General features: G+C 45.2%; 1 protein-coding gene across 1 annotated transcript in view; it reads left to right on the forward strand.

The window, feature by feature from the left end:
* The window catches only part of LOC141174274 (polycystin-1-like protein 2), an 88,040-nt gene that overhangs the window by 52,575 nt on the left and 11,404 nt on the right, over window positions 1-24,061 (forward strand). The window contains exons 35-36 of the mRNA XM_073659121.1: window positions 1,089-1,274; window positions 2,056-2,383. Coding sequence (XP_073515222.1) covers window positions 1,089-1,274; window positions 2,056-2,383 — 514 coding nt within the window. The remainder of the gene's footprint in view (window positions 1-1,088; window positions 1,275-2,055; window positions 2,384-24,061) is intronic.

Consider the following 24,061-nt stretch of genomic DNA (forward strand, 5'->3'; position numbering starts at 1 on the left):
ATGGGGACCTTTAGACTAATGTGTATGAGGTCCTTTAGACTAATGTGTAAAAGGACCTTTAGGCTAATGTGTATGGTGACCTTTAGGCTAATGTATATGGGGACCTTTAGACTAATGTGTATGGGGACCTTTAGACTAATGTGTAAAAGAACCTTTAGGCTAATGTGTATGGGGACCTTTAGACTAATGTGTATAGGGACCTTTAGACTAATGTGTATAGGGACCTTTAGACTAATGTGTAAAAGAACCTTTAGGCTAATGTGTATGGGGACCTTTAGACTAATGTGTATAGGGACCTTTAGACTAATGTGTATAGGGACCTTTAGGCTAATGTGTATGGGGACCATTAGACTAATGTGTATAGGGACCTTTAGACTAATGTGTATAGGGACCTTTAGACTAATGTGTATAGGGACCTTTAGACTAATGTGTATAGGGACCTTTAGACTAATGTGTATAGGGACCTTTAGACTAATGTGTATAGGGACCTTTAGACTAATGTGTATAGGGACCTTTAGACTAATGTGTATAGGGACCTTTAGACTAATGTGTATAGGGACCTTTAGACTAATGTGTATAGGGACCTTTAGACTCATTTGTAAAATTTCCTGAAAACATGCAAAAACAGAAAATGGAAGTGTTTGGTTACAGCCACGTTCACACATGCGTTTTTCTCACACATTGACTCCTAGAATTTTAACTGAATCATTCACACCTCCCTATTTATGAAGGATCTATGTCCCTTCCATTGTACTCAGCGCACGTCCTATTCTCATTCGTTTTTACAGATCAGACTCGGACGTTGCTATCTATATGGATCCGTGAAATGCGGATGAAAAACAGAATACATGCATTTTACGTGTGTTTTCCATCCGTTTTTCACCGATCCATTCCTAAGTGTCTTTTGATAAAAAAAAGAAGTAACAAGCTAGTTTTGAAAAAATGGATGAAAAAAAAAATTGATTGAAAAACAAAAACAGATGTGAGAATGTAGCTCTAAATTTATACAAAATTAATCTGATTTATGCTATTTATCTGTTGTATATTAGAAAGGACTCAGAATTCAGCCTCTGACTTGTGTCTTGCAGCGTACTTGGGGTTTCTCTGGATGCTTCTTCTCGTGGCGTACGGGCAGAGAGATCCAAACTCCTACCACCTCAATAAGCACATTGAGAGCAGCTTCACTGATGGACTGGAGAAAGTTTGTAGCTACCAAGATTTTTTTACCTGGGCCAACACCACCTTCATCAATAATCTATATGGAACGTTTCCAGGTTGGTAGGATTCATTATAGGAAGCGTTTGGCACAGTGCGCGATGTGAGGATTCTCCAGTGCCAGGACCATACGTAAGGGATTTGTCTACATGCGGTCACATGCAGACTAAACATATGCAGCCTCTCTCAATGCAAGTGTATTGAGCAAGGCCGGACACGTCTAGTTGGAATGTGGCCAGAAGTATGTAAATCGCATACTTGCAGTGACATGACTGCTTGTTCCTGGGCCAGAGAATCCTCACAGCGTGCAGTGCATTCACCAGTGTGCAGTCACATAGAGTGACTGCAGACTTGTAGCCCAGTGCTGGACAACCCCTTTAATACAATCTAAAGGGCATTTTAAAAAGGCTATCCAAAATCCAACAATTGACCATTAACACATCACATCAGTTGTGATCATCATGACAGTAATCTATGGGGTTACTTATATATACACTTTTGATAATCCACATATTTTGAGAGAAGGGTCCCAACAACAGCCGCGATCGGTGCTAGCATTGATAGCAGCCATTTAACCCCTTAGATTCCGTAGTCAGTATCACACCGGGCCTAATAATCAGCAGATGCTGCTCCGGAGCCCGGTTGTATGTCTTCTTCATGTCTATGATGGAGCAACAGCCAGTACAGCAATTGGCTACCACCTTCCCATAGATATAAATGGAGTGTTGATGCACAACCGTGTAAGCTTATAAATGAAGGTCCGGATATAAGGCCTCATGTGATAACTTAAATACTTGAAAACATGAACCAATTTATTATATTTTTTTTACTATAAAACAGGCTTCATAACAGACGGCAACTCAAAACTTGTTGGCAGCGCGAGAATCCGACAAGTTCGAGTCCAGAAGGATTCCTGCCCTGTAGCTCATGCTCTACAGATCATGATTGAACACTGTCGGGCTCCTTATACTCTGGACGCAGAAGATATGGAGCCGTATGGCGAGAAGTGGAATATCTCTGCTGTCGGCAATACATCTGATTCCAACTCTGCATGGATCTACAGGAGCCAGGACAAACTGAGAAGTCACCCAACATGGGGTCGAGTGACCACATACCGCGGAGGGGGCTACATGGTAGATCTAGGAGGAGATCGAGCTACTGCGTCTCAGTAGGTTTATGAATAACATATCCATCATCTGACACAAAGCTGCGCCACTTCGGATACTAATCCACCATATATAGAGTGCACCACTGCCGGATACTAATCCACCATATATAGAGTGCACCACTGCCGGATACTAATCCACCATATATAGAGTGCCCCACTGCCGGATACTAATCCACCATATATAGAGTGCCCCACTGCCGGATACTAATCCACCATATATAGAGTGCCCCACTGCCGGATACTAATCCACCAAATATAGAGTGCACCACTGCCAGATACTAATCCACCATATATAGAGTGCCCCACTGCTGGATACTAATCCACCATATATAGAGTGCACCACTGCCGGATACTAATCCACCATATATAGAGTGCCCCACTGCCGGATACTAATCCACCATATATAGAGTGCCCCACTGCCGGATACTAATCCACCATATATAGAGTGCACCACTGCCAGATACTAATCCACCAAATATAGAGTGCACCACTGCCAGATACTAATCCACCATATATAGAGTGCCCCACTGCCGGATACTAATCCACCATATATAGAGTGCTCCATTGCCGGTTGCTAATTTACCATCTATAGAGTGGCCCACTGCCGGATACTAATCCACCATATATAGAGTGCCCCACTGCCGGATACTAATCCACCATATATACAGTGCCCCACTGCGGGATACTAATCCACCAAATATAGAGTGCACCACTGCCAGATACTAATCCACCATATATAGAGTGCCCCACTGCTGGATACTAATCCACCATATATAGAGTGCACCACTGCCGGATACTAATCCACCATATATAGAGTGCCCCACTGCCGGATACTAATCCACCATATATAGAGTGCCCCACTGCCGGATACTAATCCACCATATATAGAGTGCCCCACTGCGGGATACTAATCCACCAAATATAGAGTGCACCACTGCCAGATACTAATCCAACATATATAGAGTGCCCCACTGCCGGATACTAATCCACCATATATAGAGTGCTCCATTGCCGGGTGCTAATTTACCATCTATAGAGTGGCCCACTGCTGGATACTAATCCACCATATATAGAGTGCCCCACTGCCGGATACTAATCCACCATATATAGAGTGCCCCACTGCCGGGTGCCAATTTACCATCTACAGAGTGGCCCACTGCCGGATACTAATCCACCATATATAGAGTGCCCCACTGCCGGATACTAATCCACCATATATAGAGTGCCCCACTGCCGGATACTAATCCGCCATATATAGAGTGCCCCACTGCCGGATACTAATCCTCCATATACAGAGTGCCCCACTGCCGGATACTAATCCGCCATATATAGAGTGCCCCACAGCCGGATACTAATCCACCATATATAGAGTGCTGCACTGCCGGATACTAATCCTCCATATACAGAGTGCCCCACTGCCACATACTAATCCACCATATATAGAGTGCCCCACTGCCACATACTAATCCACCATATATAGAGTGCCCCACTGCCACATACTAATCCACCATATATAGAGTGCCCCACTTCCACATACTAATCCGCCATATATAGAGTGCCCCACTTCCACATACTAATCCGCCATATATAGAGTGCCCCAGAGCCAGATAATAATCCACCATATATAGAGTGCCCCACTGCCAGATACTAATCCACCATATATAGAGTGCCCCACTGCTGGATGCTAATCCACCATATATAGAGTGCCCCACTGCTGGATGCTAATCCACCATATATAGAGTGCCCCACTGTCGGATACTAATCCACCATATATAGAGTGCCCCACTGCCAGATACTAATCCACCATATATAGAGTGCCCCACTGCCGGATGCTAATCCACCATATATAGAGTGCCCCACTGCCGGGTGCTAATTTAACATATATAGAGTGCCCTACTGCCGGATACTAATCCACCATATATAGAGTGCCCCACTGCCGGATACTAATCCACCATATATAGAGTGCCCCACTGCCGGATACTAATCCTCCATATATAGAGTGCCCGACTGCCGGATACTAATCCACCATATATAGAGTGCCCCACTGCTGGATACTAATCCACCATATATAGAGTGCCCCACTGCCGGATACTAATCCTCCATATATAGAGTGCCCCACTGTCGGATACTAATCCACCATATATAGAAGGCCCCACTGCCGGATACTAATCTACCATATATAGAGGGGCCCACTGCCGGATACTAATACTCCATATATAGAGTGCCCCACTGCCGGATGCTAATCCTCTATATATAGAGTGCCCCACTGCCACATACTAATCCACCATACATAGAGTGCCCCACTGCCGGATACTAATCCATCATATATAGAATGCCCCACTTCCACATACTAATCCACCATATATAGAGTGCCCCAGTGCCGGATACTAATCCGCCATATATAGAGTGCCCCACTGTCAGATACTAATCCGCCATATATAGATTGCCCCACTGCCGGGTGCTAATTTAACATATATAGAGTGCCCCACTGCCAGAAACTAATCCTCCATATATAGAGGGCCCCACTGCCGGATACTAATCCACCATATATAGAGTGCCCCACTGCCGGATACTAATCCACCATATATAGAGTGCCCCACTGCCGGATACTAATCCACCATATATAGAGTGCACCACTGCCAGATACTAATCCTCCATATATAGAGTGCCCAACTGCCGGATACTAATCCTCCATATATAGAGTGCACCACTGCCAGATACTAATCCTCCATATATAGAGTGCCCCACTGCCGGATACTAATCCACCATATATAGAGTGCACCACTGCCAGATACTAATCCTCCATATATAGAGTGCCCCACTGTCGGATACTAATCCACCATATATAGAGTGCACCACTGCCAGATAATAATCCTCCATATATAGAGTGCACCACTGCCAGATACTAATCCTCCATATATAGAGTGCCCCACTGCCGGATACTAATCCACCATATATAGAGTGCACCACTGCCAGATACTAATCCTCCATATATAGAGTGCCCCACTGTCGGATACTAATCCACCATACATAGAGTGCCCCACTGCCGGATACTAATCCATCATATATAGAATGCCCCACTTCCACATACTAATCCACCATATATAGAGTGCCCCAGTGCCGGATACTAATCCGCCATATATAGAGTGCCCCACTGTCAGATACTAATCCGCCATATATAGATTGCCCAACTGCCGGGTGCTAATTTAACATATATAGAGTGCCCCACTGCCAGAAACTAATCCTCCATATATAGAGTGCCCCACTGCCGGATACTAATCCACCATATATAGAGTGCCCCACTGCCGGATACTAATCCACCATATATAGAGTGCCCCACTGCCGGATACTAATCCTCCATATATAGAGTGCACCACTGCCAGATACTAATCCTCCATATATAGAGTGCCCCACTGCCGGATACTAATCCACCATATATAGAGTGCACCACTGCCAGATACTAATCCTCCATATATAGAGTGCCCCACTGTCGGATACTAATCCACCATATATAGAGTGCACCACTGCCAGATAATAATCCTCCATATATAGAGTGCCCTACTGCCACATACTAATCCACCATATATAGAGTGCCCCAGTGCCGGATACTAATCCACCATATATTGAGTGCACCACTGCCAGATACTAATCCACCATATATAGAGTGCCCCACTGCCGGATACTAATCCACCATATATAGAGGGCCCCACTGCCGGATACTAATCCTCCATATATAGAGTGCCCCACTGCCGGATACTAATCCTCCATATATAGAGTGCCCCACTGCCGGGTGCTAATTTTACATACATAGGAGTGCCCCACTGCCAGATACTAATCCTCCATATATAGAGTGCCCCACTGCCGGATACTAATCCTCCATATGTAGAGTGCCCCACTGTCGGATACTAATCCACCATATATAGAGTACTCCACTGCCGGATACTAATCTACCATATAGAGAGGGCCCCACTGCCGGATACTAATCCTCCATATATAGAGTGCCCCACTGCCGGATACCAATCCTCCATATATAGAGTGCCCCACTGCCACATACTAATCCACTATATAAAGAGTGCCCCACTGCCGGATACTAATCCACCATATATAGAGTGCCCCACTGCCGGATACTAAATCCGCCATATATAGAGTGCCCCACTGCCACATACTAATCCACCATATAGAGAGTGCCACACTGCCGGATACTAATCCACCATATATACAGTGCCCCACTGCCGGATACTAATGCATCATATATAGAGTGCCCCACTTCCACATACTAATCCACCATATATAGAGTGCCCCAGTGCCGGATAATAATCCTCCATATATAGAGTGTCCCACTGCCGGGTGCTAATTTAACATATATAGAGTGCCCCACTGCCAGATACTAATCCTCCATATATAGAGTGCCCCACTGCCGGATACTAATCCATCATATTATAGCGTGCCCCACTGCCAGATACTAATCCTCCATATATAGAGTGCACCACTGCCAGATACTAATCCTCCATATATAGAGTGCCCCACTGCTGGATACTAATCCTCCATATATAAAGTGCCCCACTGTCGGATACTAATCCACCATATACAGAGTGCCCCACTGCCGGATACTAATCCACCATATATAGAGTGCCCCACTGCCGGATACTAATCCACCATGTATAGAGTGCCCCAGTGCCGGATAATAATCCGCCATATATAGAGTGCCCCACTGCCGGGTGCTAATTTAACATATATAGAGTGCCCCACTGCCAGATACTAATCCTCCATATATAGAGTGCCCCACTGCCGGATACTAATCCATCATATATATAGAGTGCCCCACTGCCGGATACTAATCCACAATATATAGAGTGCACCACTGTCAGATACTAATCCACAATATATAGAGTGCACCACTGTCAGATACTAATCCTCCATATATAGAGTGCCCCACTGTCGGATACTAATCCACCATATATAGAGTGCCCCAGTGCCGGAAAATAATCTGCCATATATAGAGTGCCCCACTGTCAGATACTAATCCACCATATATAGAGTGCCCCACTGCCGGGTGCTAATTTTACATATATAGGAGTGCCCCACTGCCAGATACTAATCCTCCATATATAGAGTGCCCCACTACCGGATACTAATCCATCATATTATAGCGTGCCCCACTGCTGGATACTAATCCTCCATATATAGAGTGCCCCACTGCCGGATACTAATCTACCATATATATAGAGTGCCCCACTGCCGGATACTAATCCGCCATATATAGAGTGCCCCCTTGCCAGATACTAATCCACCATATATAGAGTGCCCCACTGCTGGATACTAATCCTCCATATATAAAGTGCCCCACTGTCGGATACTAATTGTTAGAACTCTCCTGTTAGTTTTTTTTTAGTTTGCTGGTCACATGACCATTTTTGCCTATTTAATCCGGCTCCACCCTCCTGGCCTTGCTGGACTTCATTGTATTTACTAATCTTGAGCTAGCTTGGTGCTCTGTTGCCGTTCTCTGTTAGTTTTGCTAGGTCTTCTGACCTCTATGCTTTTTGTTGTGTGTTTGTCTTTGACTGCTACTATTTCTGCTAGGAGGTGTCCAACTTATCCCAGTCCCTAGTTCTTGTAGGGATCCCTCCCTCACATCTATAGGTCTTCGTACAGACTAGCCGAGGACTTTAGCGGGTCTGATCGCAGGATCAGGTTCCCCGTTACATCGTAGGGATCTAGTTTAGTTCTATTGTAGGGACAGATCTCCTGTTTTTCCTTAGTCTCTGTAGCAGATTATAACAGTAAGTCCAGCCCTAAAAGAAAAAAAAAAAAAATTTTCTCTAAGGAAAGACCTCCAGTTTTCCATCATGGTCTCGGTTCAAGATTTGGCTCAACGCTTGCAGGGACTCTCTCTGGAGGTGGCCAAGCTCCAACAACACGTGAGTAGCTGTTCTGGAGCACATTTTGTGGAACCAAAGGTACGTCTGTCTGATCTATTTTTTGGCGAACAACAAGATTTTTTTTCTTTTAAAAATGCTTGTTTATTGTATTTTCGTTTGAGACCCGGATCCTCTGGTGATGAATCACAGCGCATAGGGTTCATAATGTCACTTTTGCGCAAAGATCCTCAGGGATGGGCCTTCTCTCTCCAACCTAGTGATCCGTGCTTTAGATCAGTGGATAGTTTTTTTTCTGCTTTGGGTTTGTTGTACGATGATCCTGATCGTGTCTCATCTGCTGAGTCTGAATTAAGACGTTTGAGGCAGGGATCGGGTAATGTGGAAAAATATTGTTCTCACTTCCGTCGGTGGTCTGCCCAGGTGGGGTGGAACGATTCAGCTTTGAAAAGCTTGTTTCTTGCAGGGCTAGGTGAAAGGGTTAAGGATTTACTGATTGCTTATCCCACACCTGGAAACTTGCAGGAGGCAATGCAATTAGCTATACGGGTGGACAGGAGACTGCGTGCAAGGGTTAATGAGAGCAAATCCTCTGCTATGTCAGCTCCGAGTCCTGAGAGGGTCTGTGCTGACAATGGAGAGCCGATGGAGATTCGGGCAATGGCACCCCGCTCTCAGGAAAAAGACCGCAGGCTTTCTGAAGGCTTGTGCTTCTATTGCGGAAATTCTGGTCATTTTATTAAGAACTGTGTGCTTCGTATGAAGAAAGAAAAAAAAATGGTCAGTCATGCCCGTATTGCCTGTTTAAATTCTAAGGGAGTATTCCTATCTGCCACTACTGCTGCTCAGGATGAATTAATTGAATTTCGGGTATTTGTGGATTGTGGTTCTACTCTGAATGTGATTGATGGGGGATTCTTGGAAAAACTTAGATTAGAACCTAAAACTTTGTCATCCCCTATTGCTGTGGTTTCTGTTGATGGCTCTCCCTTGAAGAGTGTTACTCACAAGGTCTGTGAATTTCCCCTCACTATTAATGGTATTCATCAAGAGAATTTGGATTTGGTGGTATTGGATAATTTGCCTTCTCCAGTAATATTGGGGTTACCCTGGTTAAAATTGCACAATCCTGTACTGGATTGGTCTACCAATGAAATTAAGTCCTGGAGCCCTAAGTGTTATGACAAGTGTTGTAACGGGCGCATTGCTGCTGTGGAAAAAGGGGAATTACCTGTACCTATTCAGGATTTTTGGAGAGTTTTTTCTGAGGAGGAGTCACAAATTTTGCCTCCCCATAGAGACTATGATTGTACCATTGAATTTGTCCCTGGAGCGACTCTTCCTAAAAGTCGTTTATTTAATCTTACTATTCCTGAGAGAAAGGCTTTGGAGGAATACATACAGACAAGCTTGGCCGCCGGTCACATTAGGCCTTCCAAGTCTCCTGTGGCTGTTGGATTTTTTTTTGTAAAAAAAAAGGACGGCGGTTTACGTCCTTGTCTGGACTTTCGTGAGATTAATAAAATTACTGTACGCAATCCTTACCCACTGCCATTGATTCCTGATTTATTTAACCAGTTAGTGGGGGCCAAGTGGTTCTCTAAAATTGATCTCCGGGGGGCATACAATTTGTTGTGCATGAAGGAGGGTGATGAATGGAAGACTGCTTTTAACACTCCAGTGGGTCATTTTGAGAACCTGGTTATGCCTTTTGGTCTCACCAATGCTCCAGCATTTTTTCAGAATCTTATTAATGACATCCTTAGACCTTTAATCGGCAAAAATGTGGTTGTGTATTTGGATGACATTCTGATTTATTCGCCTGATCTGGAGTCTCATTGGCGGAGCGTACGTGAGGTATTACAGTTATTAATGGACAATTCGCTTTTTGCTAAGCTGGAGAAATGTGAGTTCGCTGTACAGAGAATTAGTTTTTTGGGTTACATTATCTCCAGTAAAGGTTTTGAGATGGACCCGGTTAAAGTTCAAGCTGTGCAGGAATGGCCTAGGCCTATTGGTTTGAAATCGATACAGAGGTTTTTGGGTTTCGCCAATTATTACAGAAAATTCATAAAAAAAATTTCTATTATTGTCAAACCGCTGACCTATCTCACCAGGAAAGGTGCTAATGCGGTTCAGTGGACTACGGAGGCCATTGAAGCTTTTGTGTTTCTAAAGGAGAGGTTCAGCTCTGCTCCCATCCTTATGCAGCCTGATGTGACTAAGCCGTTTTTGGTTGAGGTTGATGCTTCTTCGGTGGGGGTCGGTGCGGTGTTGTCTCAGGAAAACAAGGATGGAGTACATCCCTGTGCCTTTTTTTCAAAAAAAATTTCTGAGACTGAACTTAATTACGATATTGGTAATCGGGAATTGCTGGCGATTAAACTCGCATTTGAACACTGGCGTCACCTCTTGGAAGGTGCTAAATTTCCCATTCAGGTTTTCACTGATCATAAAAATCTGATCTATCTTGATGCTGCCAAGCGCTTGAATGCCCGTCAGGCTAGGTGGGCACTTTTTTTCTCGCGGTTTAATTTTTCCGTTACTTACATCCCGGGTACCAAGAATGTTAAAGCGGATGCTTTGTCTCGCAGCTTTTCTCCCATGGTCGGTGTTGAGGAGGAAGAGGAGACCATTTTACAAGAAGGTGTTGTGATTGCTGCTTTGGACTCCGTTTTGGAGGATGAGATTCTTAAAGCTCAGGAGAATGCCCCATCTAACACTCCCCATGGGAGGTTGTTTGTGCCTAGGACCTTTAGGAGAGATTTGTTTGTTGAGTGTAATGAGTCTCGGTTGGCAGGTCATCCAGGAATTTCTGAGACCAAGAGACTTGTGAGTCGCAGTTTTTGGTGGCCTGGATGGCAGAAGGAAGTCATTAAGTGGGTGCGCCAATGTACTGTGTGTGCAAGATCCAAGTCTTCGCATGCTCCTGCTGCGGGGTTACTTTGCCCTCTGGAGGTTCCTAGTGCACCTTGGACACATCTGGCTATGGACTTTATTACTGACCTTCCCCCCTCTGAAGGTTTCACGGTCATCTGGGTGGTCGTGGACCGTTTTAGCAAGATGTGTCACTTGGTTCCCTTCATCAAACTGCCTTGCGCTAAGACACTCGCTAAGGCCTTTGTCAAGGAAATTGTCAGACTACATGGTGTTCCTACTGACATTGTTTCTGATAGGTGACCTCAGTTCGTGGCTCGTTTTTGGCGTGCCTTTTGTGACAGGTTGGGAGTTCATTTGTCGTTTTCATCCGGATATCATCCTGAGTCTAATGGCCAGACAGAAAGGAAGAACCAGGATGTTGAGCAGTTCTTGCGTTGTTTTGTGGCAGACAATCAAGAGGGGTGGTCTGAGTTTCTGCCACTTGCTGAATTTGCTCTTAACAACCATACATCCTCTTCTGCTGGGTGTTCGCCTTTTTTTTGTTGTTCTGGGAGACATCCGTCTTTTGGGTCATTCTCCAAATTGGTTTCGGCTGTGCCTGAGGAGGAGAGTTTTTCCGGTGATTTGGAGAGAGTTTGGACGGATGTGCGTGGTAATCTTCAGGAAGCTAACAAAAAATCTAAGAGGTACTTTGATAGGAAACGGCAAGAGGTTTTGTTTGCTGTTGGTGACATGGTTTGGTTGTCCTCTAAGAATCTGCGATTGAGGATTCCTTCTAAAAAATTGGGTCCCAAGTTCGTAGGGCCCTTTAAGGTGCTTCAGATAGTTAACCAATCTGCTGTTAGGTTGGAGGTTCCTACGTCCTGGAAGATTAACCCGGTGTTTCATGTTTCTCTGTTGAAAAAAGCTGATGTGTCGGATGGTGACGCCTCTGCCACTGTTCCTCCGGTGGTGGAGGACGAGGAATATGAAATTTCCCGCATCCTAAATTCTAGACGGTATAGAGGGAGTTTGCAGTATCTCGTCGCTTGGAAGGGTTTCGGACCTGAGGATAACTCATGGGTGAGGGCGGATGATGTTTCTGCTTCCAGACTTGTCAGAGCGTTTCACAGGAGGTTTCCTGGTAAGCCTGGGCCTAGGGGAACCGGAGGATCCTCTTAGAAGAGGGGGTACTGTTAGAACTCTCCTGTTAGGTTTTTTTAAGTTTGCTGGTCACATGACCATTTTTGCCTATTTAATCCGGCTCCGCCCTCCTGGCCTTGCTGGACTTCATTGTATTTACTACTCTTGAGCTAGCTTGGTGCTCTGTTGCCGTTCTCTGTTAGTTTTGCTAGGTCTTCTGACCTCTATGCTTTTTGTTGTGTGTTTGTCTTTGACTGCTACTATTTCTGCTAGGAGGTGTCCAACTTATCCCAGTCCCTAGTTCTTGTAGGGATCCCTCCCTCACATCTATAGGTCTTCGTACAGACTAGCCGAGGACTTTAGCGGGTCTGATCGCAGGATCAGGTTCCCCGTTACATCGTAGGGATCTAGTTTAGTTCTATTGTAGGGACAGATCTCCTGTCTTTCCTTAGTCTCTGTAGCAGATCATAACACTAATCCACCATATATAGAGTGCCCCACTGCCGGATACTAATCCACCATATATAGAGTGCCCCACTGCCGGATACTAATCCACCATATATAGATTGCCCCATTGCTGGATAGTAATCCACCATATATAGAGTGCCCCGCTGCCGGATACTAATCCACCATATATAGAGTGCACCACTGCCAGATAATAATCCTCCATATATAGAGTGCCCTACTGCCACATACTAATCCACCATATATAGAGTGCACCACTGCCAGATAATAATCCTCCATATATAGAGTGCCCTACTGCCACATACTAATCCACCATATATAGAGTGCCCCACTGCCAGATACTAATCCTCCATATATAGAGTGCCCCACTGCCGGATACTATTCCATCATATTATAGCGTGCCCCACTGCCGGATACTAATCCTCCATATATAGAGTGCCCCACTGCCGGATACTAATCTACCATATATATAGAGTGCCCCACTGCCGGATACTAATCCACCATATATAGAGTGCACCACTGCCAGATACTAATCCTCCATATATAGAGTGCCCCACTGCTGGATACTAATCCTCCATATATAAAGTGCCCCACTGTCGGATACTAATCCACCATATATAGAGTGCCCCACTGCCGGATACTAATCCACCATATATAGAGTGCCCCACTGCCGGATACTAATCCACCATATATAGATTGCCCCATTGCTGGATACTAATCCACCATATATAGAGTGCCCCTCTGCCGGATACTCATCCACCATATATAGAGTGAACCACTGCCAGATAATAATCCTCCATATATAGAGTACTCTACTGCCACATACTAATCCACCATATATAGAGTGCCCCAGTGCCGGATACTAATCCGCCATATATAGAGTGCCCCACTGCCAGATACTAATCCACCATATATAGAGTGCCCTACTGCCGGGTGCTAATTTAACATATATAGAGTGCCCCACTGCCAGATACTAATCCTCCTTATATAGAGTGCCCCACTACCGTATACTAATCCACCATATATAGAGTGCCCCACTGCCGGATACTAATCCTCCATATATAGAGTGCCCCACTGCCGGATACTAATCCACCATATATAGAGTGCACCACTGCCAGATACTAATCCTCCATATATAGAATGCCCCACTTCCGGATACTAATCCTCCATATATAGAGTGCCCCACTGTCGGATACTAATCCACCATATATAGAGTGCACCACTGCCAGATAATAATCCTCCATATATAGAGTGCCCTACTGCCACATACTAATCCACCATATATAGAGTGCCCCAGTGCCGGATACTAATCCACCATATATTGAGTGCACCACTGCCAGATACTAATCCACCATATATAGAGTGCCCCACTGCCGGATACTAATCCACCATATATAGAGGGCCCCACTGCCGGATACTAATCCTCCATATATAGAGTGCCCCACTGCCGGATACTAATCCTCCATATATAGAGTGCCCCACTGCCGGGTGCTAATTTTACATACATAGGAGTGCCCCACTGCCAGATACTAATCCTCCATATATAGAGTGCCCCACTGCCGGATACTAATCCTCCATATGTAGAGTGCCCCACTGTCGGATACTAATCCACCATATATAGAGTACTCCACTGCCGGATACTAATCTACCATATAGAGAGGGCCCCACTGCCGGATACTAATCCTCCATATATAGAGTGCCCCACTGCCGGATACCAATCCTCCATATATAGAGTGCCCCACTGCCACATACTAATCCACTATATAAAGAGTGCCCCACTGCCGGATACTAATCCACCATATATAGAGTGCCCCACTGCCGGATACTAAATCCGCCATATATAGAGTGCCCCACTGCCACATACTAATCCACCATATAGAGAGTGCCACACTGCCGGATACTAATCCACCATATATAGAGTGCCCCACTGCCGGATACTAATGCATCATATATAGAGTGCCCCACTTCCACATACTAATCCACCATATATAGAGTGCCCCAGTGCCGGATAATAATCCTCCATATATAGAGTGCCCCACTGCCGGGTGCTAATTTAACATATATAGAGTGCCCCACTGCCAGATACTAATCCTCCATATATAGAGTGCCCCACTGCCGGATACTAATCCATCATATTATAGCGTGCCCCACTGCCAGATACTAATCCTCCATATATAGAGTGCACCACTGCCAGATACTAATCCTCCATATATAGAGTGCCCCACTGCTGGATACTAATCCTCCATATATAAAGTGCCCCACTGTCGGATACTAATCCACCATATACAGAGTGCCCCACTGCCGGATACTAATCCACCATATATAGAGTGCCCCACTGCCGGATACTAATCCACCATGTATAGAGTGCCCCAGTGCCGGATAATAATCCGCCATATATAGAGTGCCCCACTGCCGGGTGCTAATTTAACATATATAGAGTGCCCCACTGCCAGATACTAATCCTCCATATATAGAGTGCCCCACTGCCGGATACTAATCCATCATATATATAGAGTGCCCCACTGCCGGATACTAATCCACAATATATAGAGTGCACCACTGTCAGATACTAATCCACAATATATAGAGTGCACCACTGTCAGATACTAATCCTCCATATATAGAGTGCCCCACTGTCGGATACTAATCCACCATATATAGAGTGCCCCAGTGCCGGAAAATAATCTGCCATATATAGAGTGCCCCACTGTCAGATACTAATCCACCATATATAGAGTGCCCCACTGCCGGGTGCTAATTTTACATATATAGGAGTGCCCCACTGCCAGATACTAATCCTCCATATATAGAGTGCCCCACTACCGGATACTAATCCATCATATTATAGCGTGCCCCACTGCCGGATACTAATCCTCCATATATAGAGTGCCCCACTGCCGGATACTAATCTACCATATATATAGAGTGCCCCACTGCCGGATACTAATCCGCCATATATAGAGTGCCCCCTTGCCAGATACTAATCCACCATATATAGAGTGCCCCACTGCTGGATACTAATCCTCCATATATAAAGTGCCCCACTGTCGGATACTAATTGTTAGAACTCTCCTGTTAGTTTTTTTTTAGTTTGCTGGTCACATGACCATTTTTGCCTATTTAATCCGGCTCCACCCTCCTGGCCTTGCTGGACTTCATTGTATTTACTAATCTTGAGCTAGCTTGGTGCTCTGTTGCCGTTCTCTGTTAGTTTTGCTAGGTCTTCTGACCTCTATGCTTTTTGTTGTGTGTTTGTCTTTGACTGCTACTATTTCTGCTAGGAGGTGTCCAACTTATCCCAGTCCCTAGTTCTTGTAGGGATCCCTCCCTCACATCTATAGGTCTTCGTACAGACTAGCCGAGGACTTTAGCGGGTCTGATCGCAGGATCAGGTTCCCCGTTACATCGTAGGGATCTAGTTTAGTTCTATTGTAGGGACAGATCTCCTGTTTTTCCTTAGTCTCTGTAGCAGATTATAACAGTAAGTCCAGCCCTAAAAGAAAAAAAAAAAAAATTTTCTCTAAGGAAAGACCTCCAGTTTTCCATCATGGTCTCGGTTCAAGATTTGGCTCAACGCTTGCAGGGACTCTCTCTGGAGGTGGCCAAGCTCCAACAACACGTGAGTAGCTGTTCTGGAGCACATTTTGTGGAACCAAAGGTACGTCTGTCTGATCTATTTTTTGGCGAACAACAAGATTTTTTTTCTTTTAAAAATGCTTGTTTATTGTATTTTCGTTTGAGACCCGGATCCTCTGGTGATGAATCACAGCGCATAGGGTTCATAATGTCACTTTTGCGCAAAGATCCTCAGGGATGGGCCTTCTCTCTCCAACCTAGTGATCCGTGCTTTAGATCAGTGGATAGTTTTTTTTCTGCTTTGGGTTTGTTGTACGATGATCCTGATCGTGTCTCATCTGCTGAGTCTGAATTAAGACGTTTGAGGCAGGGATCGGGTAATGTGGAAAAATATTGTTCTCACTTCCGTCGGTGGTCTGCCCAGGTGGGGTGGAACGATTCAGCTTTGAAAAGCTTGTTTCTTGCAGGGCTAGGTGAAAGGGTTAAGGATTTACTGATTGCTTATCCCACACCTGGAAACTTGCAGGAGGCAATGCAATTAGCTATACGGGTGGACAGGAGACTGCGTGCAAGGGTTAATGAGAGCAAATCCTCTGCTATGTCAGCTCCGAGTCCTGAGAGGGTCTGTGCTGACAATGGAGAGCCGATGGAGATTCGGGCAATGGCACCCCGCTCTCAGGAAAAAGACCGCAGGCTTTCTGAAGGCTTGTGCTTCTATTGCGGAAATTCTGGTCATTTTATTAAGAACTGTGTGCTTCGTATGAAGAAAGAAAAAAAAATGGTCAGTCATGCCCGTATTGCCTGTTTAAATTCTAAGGGAGTATTCCTATCTGCCACTACTGCTGCTCAGGATGAATTAATTGAATTTCGGGTATTTGTGGATTGTGGTTCTACTCTGAATGTGATTGATGGGGGATTCTTGGAAAAACTTAGATTAGAACCTAAAACTTTGTCATCCCCTATTGCTGTGGTTTCTGTTGATGGCTCTCCCTTGAAGAGTGTTACTCACAAGGTCTGTGAATTTCCCCTCACTATTAATGGTATTCATCAAGAGAATTTGGATTTGGTGGTATTGGATAATTTGCCTTCTCCAGTAATATTGGGGTTACCCTGGTTAAAATTGCACAATCCTGTACTGGATTGGTCTACCAATGAAATTAAGTCCTGGAGCCCTAAGTGTTATGACAAGTGTTGTAACGGGCGCATTGCTGCTGTGGAAAAAGGGGAATTACCTGTACCTATTCAGGATTTTTGGAGAGTTTTTTCTGAGGAGGAGTCACAAATTTTGCCTCCCCATAGAGACTATGATTGTACCATTGAATTTGTCCCTGGAGCGACTCTTCCTAAAAGTCGTTTATTTAATCTTACTATTCCTGAGAGAAAGGCTTTGGAGGAATACATACAGACAAGCTTGGCCGCCGGTCACATTAGGCCTTCCAAGTCTCCTGTGGCTGTTGGATTTTTTTTTGTAAAAAAAAAGGACGGCGGTTTACGTCCTTGTCTGGACTTTCGTGAGATTAATAAAATTACTGTACGCAATCCTTACCCACTGCCATTGATTCCTGATTTATTTAACCAGTTAGTGGGGGCCAAGTGGTTCTCTAAAATTGATCTCCGGGGGGCATACAATTTGTTGTGCATGAAGGAGGGTGATGAATGGAAGACTGCTTTTAACACTCCAGTGGGTCATTTTGAGAACCTGGTTATGCCTTTTGGTCTCACCAATGCTCCAGCATTTTTTCAGAATCTTATTAATGACATCCTTAGACCTTTAATCGGCAAAAATGTGGTTGTGTATTTGGATGACATTCTGATTTATTCGCCTGATCTGGAGTCTCATTGGCGGAGCGTACGTGAGGTATTACAGTTATTAATGGACAATTCGCTTTTTGCTAAGCTGGAGAAATGTGAGTTCGCTGTACAGAGAATTAGTTTTTTGGGCTACATTATCTCCAGCGAGGGCTTTGAGATGGACCCGGTTAAAGTTCAAGCTGTGCAGGAATGGCCTAGGCCTATTGGTTTGAAATCGATACAGAGGTTTTTGGGTTTCGCCAATTATTACAGAAAATTCATAAAAAAAATTTCTATTATTGTCAAACCGCTGACCTATCTCACCAGGAAAGGTGCTAATGCGGTTCAGTGGACTACGGAGGCCATTGAAGCTTTTGTGTTTCTAAAGGAGAGGTTCAGCTCTGCTCCCATCCTTATGCAGCCTGATGTGACTAAGCCGTTTTTGGTTGAGGTTGATGCTTCTTCGGTGGGGGTCGGTGCGGTGTTGTCTCAGGAAAACAAGGATGGAGTACATCCCTGTGCCTTTTTTTCAAAAAAAATTTCTGAGACTGAACTTAATTACGATATTGGTAATCGGGAATTGCTGGCGATTAAACTCGCATTTGAACACTGGCGTCACCTCTTGGAAGGTGCTAAATTTCCCATTCAGGTTTTCACTGATCATAAAAATCTGATCTATCTTGATGCTGCCAAGCGCTTGAATGCCCGTCAGGCTAGGTGGGCACTTTTTTTCTCGCGGTTTAATTTTTCCGTTACTTACATCCCGGGTACCAAGAATGTTAAAGCGGATGCTTTGTCTCGCAGCTTTTCTCCCATGGTCGGTGTTGAGGAGGAAGAGGAGACCATTTTACAAGAAGGTGTTGTGATTGCTGCTTTGGACTCCGTTTTGGAGGATGAGATTCTTAAAGCTCAGGAGAATGCCCCATCTAACACTCCCCATGTGAGGTTGTTTGTGCCTAGGACCTTTAGGAGAGATTTGTTTGTTGAGTGTAATGAGTCTCGGTTGGCAGGTCATCCAGGAATTTCTGAGACCAAGAGACTTGTGAGTCGCAGTTTTTGGTGGCCTGGATGGCAGAAGGAAGTCATTAAGTGGGTGCGCCAATGTACTGTGTGTGCAAGATCCAAGTCTTCGCATGCTCCTGCTGCGGGGTTGCTTTGCCCTCTGGAGGTTCCTAGTGCACCTTGGACACATCTGGCTATGGACTTTATTACTGACCTTCCCCCCTCTGAAGGTTTCACGGTCATCTGGGTGGTCGTGGACCGTTTTAGCAAGATGTGTCACTTGGTTCCCTTCATCAAACTGCCTTGCGCTAAGACACTCGCTAAGGCCTTTGTCAAGGAAATTGTCAGACTACATGGTGTTCCTACTGACATTGTTTCTGATAGGGGACCTCAGTTCGTGGCTCGTTTTTGGCGTGCCTTTTGTGACAGGTTGGGAGTTCATTTGTCGTTTTCATCCGGATATCATCCTGAGTCTAATGGCCAGACAGAAAGGAAGAACCAGGATGTTGAGCAGTTCTTGCGTTGTTTTGTGGCAGACAATCAAGAGGGGTGGTCTGAGTTTCTGCCACTTGCTGAATTTGCTCTTAACAACCATACATCCTCTTCTGCTGGGTGTTCGCCTTTTTTTTGTTGTTCTGGGAGACATCCGTCTTTTGGGTCATTCTCCAAATTGGTTTCGGCTGTGCCTGAGGAGGAGAGTTTTTCCGGTGATTTGGAGAGAGTTTGGACGGATGTGCGTGGTAATCTTCAGGAAGCTAACAAAAAATCTAAGAGGTACTTTGATAGGAAACGGCAAGAGGTTTTGTTTGCTGTTGGTGACATGGTTTGGTTGTCCTCTAAGAATCTGCGATTGAGGATTCCTTCTAAAAAATTGGGTCCCAAGTTCGTAGGGCCCTTTAAGGTGCTTCAGATAGTTAACCAATCTGCTGTTAGGTTGGAGGTTCCTACGTCCTGGAAGATTAACCCGGTGTTTCATGTTTCTCTGTTGAAAAAAGCTGATGTGTCGGATGGTGACGCCTCTGCCACTGTTCCTCCGGTGGTGGAGGACGGGGAATATGAAATTTCCCGCATCCTAAATTCTAGACGGTATAGAGGGAGTTTGCAGTATCTCGTCGCTTGGAAGGGTTTCGGACCTGAGGATAACTCATGGGTGAGGGCGGATGATGTTTCTGCTTCCAGACTTGTCAGAGCGTTTCACAGGAGGTTTCCTGGTAAGCCTGGGCCTAGGGGAACCGGAGGATCCTCTTAGAAGAGGGGGTACTGTTAGAACTCTCCTGTTAGGTTTTTTTAAGTTTGCTGGTCACATGACCATTTTTGCCTATTTAATCCGGCTCCGCCCTCCTGGCCTTGCTGGACTTCATTGTATTTACTACTCTTGAGCTAGCTTGGTGCTCTGTTGCCGTTCTCTGTTAGTTTTGCTAGGTCTTCTGACCTCTATGCTTTTTGTTGTGTGTTTGTCTTTGACTGCTACTATTTCTGCTAGGAGGTGTCCAACTTATCCCAGTCCCTAGTTCTTGTAGGGATCCCTCCCTCACATCTATAGGTCTTCGTACAGACTAGCCGAGGACTTTAGCGGGTCTGATCGCAGGATCAGGTTCCCCGTTACATCGTAGGGATCTAGTTTAGTTCTATTGTAGGGACAGATCTCCTGTCTTTCCTTAGTCTCTGTAGCAGATCATAACACTAATCCACCATATATAGAGTGCCCCACTGCCGGATACTAATCCACCATATATAGAGTGCCCCACTGCCGGATACTAATCCACCATATATAGATTGCCCCATTGCTGGATAGTAATCCACCATATATAGAGTGCCCCGCTGCCGGATACTAATCCACCATATATAGAGTGCACCACTGCCAGATAATAATCCTCCATATATAGAGTGCCCTACTGCCACATACTAATCCACCATATATAGAGTGCACCACTGCCAGATAATAATCCTCCATATATAGAGTGCCCTACTGCCACATACTAATCCACCATATATAGAGTGCCCCACTGCCAGATACTAATCCTCCATATATAGAGTGCCCCACTGCCGGATACTATTCCATCATATTATAGCGTGCCCCACTGCCGGATACTAATCCTCCATATATAGAGTGCCCCACTGCCGGATACTAATCTACCATATATATAGAGTGCCCCACTGCCGGATACTAATCCACCATATATAGAGTGCACCACTGCCAGATACTAATCCTCCATATATAGAGTGCCCCACTGCTGGATACTAATCCTCCATATATAAAGTGCCCCACTGTCGGATACTAATCCACCATATATAGAGTGCCCCACTGCCGGATACTAATCCACCATATATAGAGTGCCCCACTGCCGGATACTAATCCACCATATATAGATTGCCCCATTGCTGGATACTAATCCACCATATATAGAGTGCCCCTCTGCCGGATACTCATCCACCATATATAGAGTGAACCACTGCCAGATAATAATCCTCCATATATAGAGTACTCTACTGCCACATACTAATCCACCATATATAGAGTGCCCCAGTGCCGGATACTAATCCGCCATATATAGAGTGCCCCACTGCCAGATACTAATCCACCATATATAGAGTGCCCTACTGCCGGGTGCTAATTTAACATATATAGAGTGCCCCACTGCCAGATACTAATCCTCCTTATATAGAGTGCCCCACTACCGTATACTAATCCACCATATATAGAGTGCCCCACTGCCGGATACTAATCCTCCATATATAGAGTGCCCCACTGCCGGATACTAATCCACCATATATAGAGTGCACCACTGCCAGATACTAATCCTCCATATATAGAATGCCCCACTTCCGGATACTAATCCTCCATATATAGAGTGCCCCACTGTCGGATACTAATCCACCATATATAGAGTGCCCCACTGCCGGATACTAATCCTCCATATATAGAGTGCCCCACTGCCAGATACTAATCCACCATATACAGATTGCCCCATTGCTGGATACTAATCCACTATATATAGAGTGCCCCACTGCCAGATACTAATCCTCCATATATAGAGTGCACCACTGCCGAATACTAATCCACCATATATAGAGTGCACCACTGCCAGATAATAATCCTCCATATATAGAGTGCCCTGCTGCCACATACTAATCCACCATATACAGAGTGCCCCACTTCCACATTCTCATCCACCATATACAGAGTGCCCCAGTGCCGGATACTAATCTACCATATATAGAGTGCCCCACTGCCAGATACTAATCCACCATATATCGAGTGCCCCACTGCCGGGTGCTAATTTACCATACATAGAGTGCCCCACTGCCAGATACTAATCCTCCATATATAGAGTGCCCCACACTAATCCACCATACATAGAGTGCCCCACTGCCGGATACTAATCCTCCATATATAGAGTGCCCCACTGCCAGATACTAATCCTCCATATATAGAGTGCCCCACTGCCAGATACTAATCCTCCATATATAGAGTGCCCCACTGCCAGATACTAATCCTCCATATATAGAGTGCCCCACTGCCATATAATAATCCTCCATAAATAGAGTGCCCCACTGCCAGATACTAATCATCCATATATAGAGTGCCCCACTGCCAGATACTAATCCACCATATATAGAGTGCACCACTGCCGGATACTAATCCACCATATATAGAGTTCCCCCTGACGGATACTAATCCACCATATATAGAGTGCACCACTGCCAGAAAATAATCCTCCATATATAGAGTGCCCCACTTCCTCATACTAATCCACCATATATAGAGTGCCCCAGTGCCGGATACTAATCCACAGGATATAGAGTGCCCCACTGCCGAATACTAATCCTCCATATATAGAGTGCCCCAATGCCAGATACTAATCCTCCATATATAGAGTGCCCCACTGCCAGATACTAATCCTCCATATATTGAGTGCCCCACTGGCGGATACTAATCCACCATATATTGAGTGCCCCACTGCCGGATACTAATCCACCATATATAGAGTGCCCCATTGATGGATACTAATCCACCATATATAGAGTGCCCCCTGCAGGATACTAATCCACTATATATAGAGTGCACCACTTCCACATACTAATCCACCATATATAGAGTGCCCCCTGCCGGGTTCTAATCCACCATATATAGAGTGCTCCACTGCTGGATACTAATCCACCATATATAGAGTGTCCCAATGCCGGATACTAATCCACCAAATATAGAGTGCACCACTGCCTGGTCCTAATCCACCATATATAGAGTGCACCACTGCCAGATAATAATCCTCGATATATAGAGTGCCCTACTTCCACATACTAATCCACCATATATAGAGTGCCTCACTTCCACATACTAATCCACCATATATAGAGTGCCACAATGCTGGATACTAATCCACCATGTATAGAATGCCCCACTGCCGGATACTAATCCTCCATATACAGAGTGTACCTGTCACGCCAGGTGTGGGAAAGACTAAGTGCAGCACAAAGGGAAGAGGGAAAGGGAGCCCAGACTCTAAGGAAAGGGAGGAGTGGAGACCTCCTAGGTTGATCTAGTGTCACTCTGTCTCCACTAATGTCCCTATATTGGTTCTTCACCAATCGCCGCACGCGTACCTCAAACTGTCTTTCCCTGGCGTTAGGCTTAGACTAGCGAAGGGAGGGTATGAGCACTAGTCGATCCCCACTGAACACTAAAGACAACAAGGGAGGACAAATAAGGGACAATTGCTTAGCTTTAGTCGACTCCAGACAAATGAGCACACGTCCTCTAGCACCAGAGCGGTAGAAGTACTGCTCTTGCTCCAGCCTTCACAAGGAGTAATGAATATCGCCGGCACTTCCCTCTGGCACACAGCAGGTATTTATACACCCAGGCCAGGGTGTTAATTAGCCAGAGAGAGGTAGCCTCTGGGTCCTAGAGATACAGCTTCTAAGAAGGTGTCTGTAATGCCAAACAAAGAGATCTCCTGCA

The sequence above is a fragment of the Phyllobates terribilis genome, unplaced genomic scaffold (genome assembly GCF_046119375.1).
Source record: "Phyllobates terribilis strain yellow unplaced genomic scaffold, ASM4611937v1 Scaffold_13__5_contigs__length_258822181, whole genome shotgun sequence".
NCBI classification, from domain to species: domain Eukaryota; kingdom Metazoa; phylum Chordata; class Amphibia; order Anura; family Dendrobatidae; genus Phyllobates; species Phyllobates terribilis.